Source organism: Momordica charantia (assembly GCF_013281855.1).
Source record: "Momordica charantia cultivar OHB3-1 chromosome 6 unlocalized genomic scaffold, Mcharantia_2.0 BLBB01000006.1, whole genome shotgun sequence".
NCBI classification, from domain to species: domain Eukaryota; kingdom Viridiplantae; phylum Streptophyta; class Magnoliopsida; order Cucurbitales; family Cucurbitaceae; genus Momordica; species Momordica charantia.
The window spans coordinates 30418835-30428681 of record NW_028275164.1 but is presented as its reverse complement, the minus strand read 5'-3'; the positions used below and the strand labels follow the sequence as shown (position 1 = coordinate 30428681).

Here is a 9847-nt window from a genome sequence, read left to right as displayed (position 1 = left end):
ATTAAAACGAGTATAAATCAGCAATAATTGACATATATTCTCCAGTTAAAAGGTTGTAAGTTAGATGTCTCGTACTTGAAAAAATTTCACATCGCAATAGGTAGGAGATATTCTTTTTAAGCTTTAGTTTTTCTTTAAGAAAATGTAAAAAAGTCAATTTATTATTGACCCATCGAGACATGAGGTAAGGTTTTTTTTTTTTTAATTATGAAAATGTCGAAAAGAAACTTTCTCATTTCCAAATTCAAAGCTGGTAAATAGGTTTCAGGAAGTGGGCTCTGATAACAAGGCAGGCCCATTAATTGTAGTAGATGGGCTACAGAGTTTATAGGGAAAAAAAGCCCAAATATTTGAGGTCCACTAAAGAAATAACACATGGAAATTGTTGTGTTGTTAAAAAAATTAATAATAAATTGTTGTGATTTAATTATAATAATGAGTAGATGTTATTCCCAGTGTTTTTTTTATATTGATATTTAATTCTAAATTTTCATATATTATAGTTATTTCAACTTTTATACAATGTTTTAGAAAATGATCAAGATTGAGTATAGTTTATATTTTAAAAGTTTATTAAATTTAATTTGTTGACTGTTGTTTTTTTAATGTTGTAAAAACTAAATGTAATAATTTATATTAAATAGTTAAAATTTTTTAAATTAATTTATATAATAACATAAATATGTAAAATGTTACATTTACTCCAATTTAATAAGTATTTATGATTATTACATCTAATATTTGTAATTAGTACATGTCTCAATATTTAATATTTAATAGTTGTAAAATCATTCATACCAACGGGATTTAGCAAGTTTGAATCTTGTTGACGGTTCTTGTTTTTAATGTTTTAGCAAGTAGACATAATATAATGTTTACATAGTTTTCTTTTTAATTTCTTGAAATTGATATCGTGTTGCTTACGTTAGTAGATCTCTAAAATCAAAGTTCGTTGCCTAGATTGAGCAACACTGTGACAAGTGTCCTCAGAATAAGTGGTACTCAAAACTCTAAATTCTTGCTACTACGTTGTCGCGAAGGACGTAAGTTATTATAATTTGAATTGCTAAATTCTTTTTAGATTTTGAATAAAAAGGAAACTTTAGTATTTAAACCTATAACTACTTATTCAGCATTAAAATGACAATATTAATTGATATAATTACGCATTTAAGATGATTCAAAGACGTAGGAGTTTTATTGATACAACTATAATTGAGTGGATGAGAACATTTATTATTTTTCTTAAAAGTATATTTATAAAATTATAAAAAAAAAGATTTCCATATTTCCAAGATGTCTTAAATTTTGAATTTGTGAATGCAAGTGAGACCAAATTGCTGGTTTTTTTGGAGGGAAATTGTATGGTAGTTAACTTTTATACATATTTACAAAAATGTCAACCACTTTTGTATTTTGTAAATATGGTAAAATATTTGAATTTTTATTCTCTGAATTTTTATTATTCCAGGTTTACCTTTATGATATCTTATATACATCTGATGTATATATGATGTACGTCCGATGGATGTATATCTGATATACGTCTGATGGATAGATATCTGATATACTTTCGATCTACATTTGATGTACATCCGATGTATTTCTGATATACATCAGAATATATATTCTACATCTAATATACAGATATCTTAAATTTTGAATTTGTGCATGCAAGTGAGACCAAATTGCTGGTTTTTTTTTTTAATTTTATTTTATGCATGAGTGTTCCGGCCGACCTCAAGTTAAATTGCTAATGAAAATGACCAAAAGGAAGTGATTATTGTTTTGTTGAATAATATTTTTAATTTTAAACTTTTCTTCTTTATTTATTTTTTTTTTTTTTTTTTTAGATTTTATGTATTTTAAAAACAAAATCCGTAGCTATTTGGTAACTACTTTTAGTGTTCAATTTAATAATAGAAAAATGCCTATAACTTTTTGTTTTGTTCTCTAGAAAAAGAAAAGTAAATAAATTTTTTTCAATTATACAACAATTAAAATGATAACTTTATTTAATTTGTACAACAAAATATGAACATAGAGAGACAAACTATACAGAAAGATAATAATAAAAGATAGAGAAAGATGCTAGAGAGAGAAAACAAATGTTGACGAAAAAGATATATTAAAGAGATACGGGTTCAAGAGATAATCAAAGTTTTAAATATCGATATCTATAGGAATGTCAAGACCTCTGAAATATTGTCTTCTCGAAAAAAAAAATATGAAGATGATAAAACGTTGATGCCAATAGATATTTCTAGAATGTTTATAAAAATAAAAAATTCTTAAAAAATACTTAAATTAACAAACAAGTTTTTTATCATTTCTTAATAAATTTTAAATGATTGATATATGTGTGATAATTTGCTGATATTTTTAATATTTTGTCAAAAAAAATTTAATTTTTTTGCAATATTATGGAAATAGCAATTTACCTCTCATGTCGATGTTGAACCAATAGATACGTGAAAATATAGATAGAAATATCTTGACATGTCTATGGAAATTTAATACTCTAGAGATAGTAACCATCAAAAACAAATTGTACTTTATAGTAAAATAAAACAATATGGCTATGTATTTAAAAATTATAATTAAAAAGTGGCCATTTACCATAAATGTGAAACTAAACTCTACTAGTAGTGAAGTTGAGAGATTGTTGTCCTGATAACTAGTATAATTTTGCCCATCAATTTACATTTATAACCGTTACAACCAAAACATTGAAGAATCCATATGCTCTCAAGATCACTGGAAATATAGCAATTTATTAGAACACAGAGGGTGCTGTGGCCAAACACTAGAAAAGAAAATGAGCTCAAAGCTCACTCAACCAGTAAGGAAACTCAAATTACATTAGCCTAATTCCAACAAAGGCAAACACAGCTAAAAAAGGCTTTTTATCATACAGTGGCTGCTTTGGACAACATGTTATGGACGGCTTCCTTCGTCGGTAGAGCGGGAATGGCTCCTCTCTCCATCACGGTGAGGGCACCGCAGGCATTGGCGAAGCGTAGAGCGTCTCGTAGCCGCTGCTCGTCCTGCAAGAAGGAAACTCTTTTTAGTAGAGAGACTTTGTTTTGATGCATTAGGCAGCAAGCACAAAAGGAACCTGGAAGAGGGTTGAATCAGAAGCTATGCTGAACAATATCCCGCTCACGAACGCATCGCCAGCTCCTGTCGTGTCAACAGGGCTAGCTTTCATACCAGCAACCCTGCCTCGGAATTTCTGCATAAGATGAGTCTCAAGTTCAAACTTCTAAGTCCATAAGTGAAGTGACCAAAGTTTTTTAGTCTAAAAGTGATTTAACAACTACTAGTACTAGAAAATACGAGAACGAAGTGCTTACTTGAGTGTAATATCGACACCCTTCGGACCCTTCGGTCACAATTAAAAGCTTGAAATTTGGACGAAAAAGCTTTTTCAACACCACGTTATCATCATAGGGATCATCTCCACCAGTCAAGAAAGTAATTTCATCCTCACTAATCTGCATAAAATTTCCAAGAGAATGAAAAGAATGCCACAAAAGTTTTCAAACTCTTAGAGCTATCCAGGCACCAAAATGCATCATAATTTTGACATTATATTGTACCTTAACAATGTCAGATTGGTCCCAGATGCTCATGATGCCGTCCCGAGCCGCTTCCGGTGAAGGCCACAGCGGCAATCTCAAGTTGGGATCGTAGGAGAGAATGCAGCCACATTTTCTGGCATGTTTCAGTGCTGCTAGATGTGCTGACTTGCTTGGTTCATCAATCAAACTAATTGATCCATAATGGAAAATCTTCGCCTGACCGAAACAATATCGAAAATTGCCCCGAAAAGTATCAGCAAAAGAAGGTACAGCAAACATGTTTTGTCTGTTTGATCTCTAGAGAACAAAAAATGAGACTACTTGCCTGCTCAATAACTTTAACCTCGAGTTCTGCTTCTGTGAGAAGCATATCAGCGCTGGGATGGCGGAAGAAAAGAAATTCCCTTTCGCCATCCGCTCGAAGCGTAACGAATGCCAAAGCCGTCCTTGCATTCGGGTCAAACCGCACTCCAGAACAATCCACATTGTTCTGCTTTAGAATGTCTACCAACATATATCCAAACTCATCATCACCTACCTATAACACGAGGGAGAAAAAAGTTCACATTTCTTCTTTTCCACATTAGAGCTCTCTAGAAAAATTAGTACTAATGGAAGCAACATGTTTTCTTGACCAACTCCTCCTCCTAACTATCAAAAGCATTCAAAAATTCTTCAGTATGATAGAAGAATGAACCTTTCCAATGAAAGCTGAGGAGCCACCAAGCCTTGCAATCCCAACAGCCACATTAGCAGGAGCACCACCAGGGGCTTTCTTGAAGGCAGGAGCTTCAGCAAGTGAAACTCCACCCACTGTTGGCACAAAATCTATCAGAACTTCTCCAAAGCACACCACAGGGGAATCTTTAACCTCCAACTTTTCTAACCCTGAGGAAAGTTCCTTAATATCACCTGTAAAACCCCCAATCCAATCTACTTAACTTGAGATCATCAAACAGTCTAAAGATGTCACAAGTTTGAGCTCAATATCTCATGCTTTTCTGGAATTTGGAAACAACATTTTAAGGCTAAATTGCAAGTTTGGTCCCTAAATTTCAAGAGTTATATCTAATAAGTCTATGTGAGTTTAATAGATCCTTGAATTTTAAAAAGTGTCTAACAGGTCTATGAACTTCCAATTTTGAATCAAATACGTTCTCAACTTTCAATTTTGAATCAGATAGACCATTCTTTAGACACTTTTTAAGGTTCAAGGACTTATTGGATAAAAATTTCAAAGTTCAATGACTTATTATACACTTTTTGAAGTATAGGAACCGGAAGACACCACATCAAAAGTTTAGTGACACTTTTAAGGCTCGAGGACTTATAAGACATAACCCAAGTACATATGTCAAACTTATAATTGAACAATATTTAAACAACTTTATCCATTCGTCATCATCCGTCGGTTGGATATCTCATATTTTCATCCAATATTTTAGTTCAAGTTTTGTACAACAGTTTACAAGTTACAACAGTATAATTATAAAAGATTGATAGGCAGATCTGTTTTCCTTTTTATGCCAACAATTTTGAAATTAAACTCAAATAACCTCCCAGAATTGATTCCATTTCACCATTAATCAGAATTTCTTCTTCTTTACGCAACCACCAAACTCTCCAACAAAGACACACATGGTAATTGATAGCAAGCTACAACTTAGAAAGAAAAGGGAGGAAATAAAAGATTGCTAAGACAAAAACCGCGATCATGGAATAATTGAACGAATCTTAAAAACCCAGTAAGAATCAGACCAAGTAGAAGAACATAATGAATGTCGACATATCCAATGAAGAGGGGCGAAAAAAAAATGAAGACAGCAACAACAGTTCAAAAAAGAAAAAAAAGAAGTCGTCATAAAGATTCAACGATTGATTTGCAAAATGAAAAACAAGCAATGGTGCAGTTCCAAAATCGAGCCCCGTAATAGAAATGAGGAACAAAAACAGGGGATCGAGGAAATGAAGTGTTGGAGTACCAGAAGAGTGAAAAACGAGAACGACCCAGAAAAATAGAAGGAAAAAAGGAAGCAAATCGAGAAGGGAGAGAAATGGGGAACAAGGAAACTTACCAGAGGAGAGAGATTTTGCCATTGATGTGGTTTTGGAAGAAGTTGAGAGATTGAACAACGAACAGGGTAACACAACAAGAATTGCACCAAGAAAAAAAAAGTTTGGTTTGGTTTGGTTTGGTTTGGTAATGAAGGAGGAATAGGAGAAAAATAAGGGAAATTGTTAAGGGGAAGGTGATGGCTGAAATCTTGACAGAAGTAGAAGAATCATTGAGCACCCACAGACAAAATTTTACCCCCAGGATTCTTCTTTTTCTTCTACACGGGCTTCCAATGCTGCTTCCTTCCTTTTTTGCCTTTTTTTCTCCTTTTTTAAATCAAATTAAAGTTTAATATTTATATTTAATAGGTTATTCAACCTTTTTATTTCATGTTTGATAGGTTTTCTCTAATTAAATTACAAGATTAATTTCATAACCAATTGTAATAACTACTCAGCTAAGTTCATGTTTGACATTGTAACTTCGTATTCAATAGATGCATGAACTTTAAATATAGGTCCAAATCTATTTGACATTTTGTAAAAAGATTGACAAACTTATTAGACACAAATTGAAATATGAGGTGAATTTTAGAAAATGTTGAATATATTAGGGATCTATCAGACACAAAATCGAAAGTTTAAAGATTTATGAAAATATTTTAGAATTCAAGGACCTATTAGACACGAAATTTAAAGGTTATAAACCTATTAGATTTTTTTCTTTTTTTTTTAAGTTTAGAGTGTCACGATTTTTAAAGTTCATGTCTAAACATTCAACTTAACCTACGTTTTGCTAATAGATTCTTGAACTTTCAATTTTATGTCTAATAATAAGTCTTTGAGAATTTATTGAACTTTTATTTATTTATTTTCTCAACCTAAATTTAGGTAGATTGCTTATTATTTCCAGATACCCAGCTTTATAGTTTACAAGCCAAACCTATAATTCAATTTATTTCTTTTTAGAATCTAACACTATTAACATGGGATTGAAATTCGTTCTAAATATTTGAGTTATCCTGAATATTATTCTTTTTGTTCTTCCAAATGTAGGCATAAAATATCAATCTTATGAGTAATTATTTATTTTCAACATCTTAGCAATAGCCATGATCCCTTTTTCCTCATATCATAGAGAATGACGAGAAGAATTATACATATCATTTTTAATTTACAAGTAAATAATATTGAAGGGTTTGCTTGTGGTGTCACGTCCCCTTTTAAGTCTTTTAATAAAAATAATAATAATAAATTACATAAAATGATTTTTTTTTTGTTATCATTAATTTTTAATGTGGGTCAACATGAACTTAGTAAAACACTCATGTCTTCAAAAGTGAATCCATCGACACTTTCATAGTATCATTTGTAAAATATACAAAAAAAATTAACAATATATCACTAATATAAATATAATATTAATATTAATAATATTTAAATTTATGTAAAGGAGCGAAATGCTTATTTTATAATTTAAAAATTTGTTATGAATTTTTTATATTTTTTTCTAAAATTATCCCTCAGACATTACTATTTTATTGATATTTACCCTAACATTTTCATAAAATTAATGACACATCAACTTTAAGTTACAATTTAACATACCTATTTTTATAGACTAATTAGATTGAAAATTTATAATACATCAAAATAAAATTGAGAATGTAAAAGATTAACACCAAATTGAGAATTCTTTTAAGGATTATTTGGTTTATTTAACCTATAAAAAAATAATAGCTAAAACATTATTATAAATTTCATAAATGGGTGATTTAGTTATAGGCTTGATCATGTCTAATTATTTGAGTAGTTCCCTCACTTTATTTTTAAATTCTTTATATTAATGTTTATTTAGATATTCGTAATAGTTTTATAAGCCAACCTGAGCTCGATTAAGATATATATCATAGTCGAAAAGTCGTGAGTTCGAATCCTCACCTCGTAGTTATTACGTCAGTTTGATGAACTCAAAATATAATTATTATATATTTCAATTATCGATAGAGGATTAACTTAAATATTGCTTTAACTACAATTATTACGGATTGACGTATAATAACTTTTACTTTATCAATAATTATTTTTTAACTCGTTTATTATAAGTTACCAAACAGCTATCAGGCTATGAATACTATATATTTGAAATAGTACGTTAAATTTAAAAGATGTGATACCAATTTAAGTATATAACTAATAAAGGTTATAGGTTCAAATCTCCCGGAGTTAAACGTAAAGAAGAAAAAAGAGGAAGAATGTGACTAATATACCATTTTTGTAAAATATTCGTAACTAACCACATGTTATATTTTGGCTAGATCTTGATTTAGCATCTAGTCAAAGAACTTTAGCAATTTATCCTTTAACTATTTTTCCTTTTTCAGAAAAACTAAATTCCAGTATTTGCTATTTTCTTGTACTTACAAGAATTTAAATAACTAGTTGACAATATTTAATTAAAATATACATATTTGGGATCCTATTAAATTTAGAGGTAAAATATATTTTTTATCCTTAAATTGAAAGATAAATTTCTATTTAGTTCTTAAATTTTTCTGACAATTAGAAAATAGTTGTTATTGAGGTCGGTCCCTGAAGTCAAATTTTCCTTAGTGTATCTAATGGAATGCTGATGTGACATTGGTACGGTAAATATTTATTCATTTTATATTATTTTAAAGTTAGGTGTCAACTTTTTTTTTTTTTTTTTATTATTCTCTTCCTCTTGCCCTCTTCTTCCTTCCTCTTTTCTCTCTCTCCTCTCCTCCTTCCTCGCTACTCCATGCACCTAATCTCTAGGTAAAACTGAAATCCTAATCAAGACAATGAATTTTGCTCATTTCACTTTCACTTTAGTGTGTCCTGCGTTATTGATCTTAAAGGAGAAAAAATCACCATTTTTAGAATTTGGAAAATTTTGGAGATTCTTTTTGGAGCGAGAGATAATTACTAGAATGGCGGGAATCGAAAACAAGTTAAAAATTAGGCAAAACATAAAAATCAAATAAATCGTCACTATGGTAGCATAGAGAACATATTCGTTTCTCTAAATTGCAGCATTCAGAGAAGTAAATAAGAGTAAACAAAAAAAAAGAAACACTGCCCTTATTTCCTCCTCTCTGACTCTACAATTTCAAGAGGTGATGATTTGAAACAGTTGTGTTGCGTAGGAGTCGTGAAAAATAAAGGGAAGAGGGAGAAGGAGAAGAGGAGGAGAGAAAAAGAAGAGGAAAGATTAAAAAAAATATCAATATCACGTCATCAGAACTTTTAGAGACCAAATAAAAATATATTTTAACTTAAATTTATATTTTAAATTGATTTACTTTAAGAAACTCATTTATGATTTTACGAGAGAGCATACGAAAACCAAATTAATTTTACCAATCAACTCTCCTTTTATGGGTTGTACTTCAAAAGAAATAGCAGTTTTCAAAATTTTGTTCGGCAAAATTTCATTACTTTTAAAAAACGATAAACTTCATTCTTCAAAATAAAAAATAGAAAATAAAATTGTTACTAAAGAGGACATTTCACTTCATCTCCAATTTGAACGGTTGAGATTTATTTGGAAGTAATAGGTGTGGAATAGCTAAAAAAAGTACTATATTCCTATTCCTTATCTATTATCTTCCTTTTATATTTAGTAATAATATATAAAATTAAAATAATTCCTTAATTATTTGTTATATTCTTTATATATCTTTTTTAAAATTATATTCCTTATGTATCTAGTAACGTATAAATAATATTAAAATTAATGATGGGTAAGTTAGGCATGAAAAGAATCCATTCACGTCTCTTTCTTAAGAATTGGCTACTTTCATTTATTTCTATTATGTCTACTTGGAAATATATTATTTATTTTTGTTTAATACTGGGGAATTTGTCATTAGGAAAAATATTTATAAAATATGATTTTTTCAGATTTTTGTACGTTTGTAATACTTACGTAATTTCAAAATTTAAAGTTTGTCCTCTTCAGTCTTCTTTTCCTTTTTCAAGAAAATATTAAAATAATTGTCCTCTTTTCTCTTATAATTTGAAGGTAATTAGGTCTTTTTTCGTTGTCATTTTTTTTAACTCTCGTTATCATTTGGGCAAAAACTAAAAATATGATTATTATAAATTTACAAAAATGCTTTTTCTAAACTATTTTTAAGAACTAGTATGTAACAAGTGCAATCCACGTAGAATTTTTAGATTTA

General features: G+C 29.6%; 1 protein-coding gene across 2 annotated transcripts; it reads right to left on the bottom strand.

Moving 5' to 3' along the window:
• Positions 1-2754: 2754 nt before the first annotated feature.
• LOC111026130 (pfkB-like carbohydrate kinase family protein) lies at positions 2755-5935 on the bottom strand. Of its 2 annotated transcripts, none has more exons than XM_022304132.2 (7): positions 5660-5935; positions 4282-4517; positions 3910-4122; positions 3603-3800; positions 3357-3497; positions 3119-3235; positions 2755-3047 (listed from the first exon to the last, which is right to left on the bottom strand). In XM_022304132.2, the coding sequence occupies exons 1-7, from the start codon at positions 5679-5681 to the stop codon at positions 2910-2912; spliced, it is 1065 nt and encodes a 354-aa protein (XP_022159824.1). In that variant the 5' UTR covers positions 5682-5935; the 3' UTR covers positions 2755-2909. The 2 variants fall into 2 exon arrangements, with proteins under 2 accessions (XP_022159824.1, XP_022159825.1); XM_022304133.2 differs by having other exon boundaries at positions 4282-4496; positions 5660-5933.
• Between the last annotated feature and the right edge of the window lie 3912 nt (positions 5936-9847).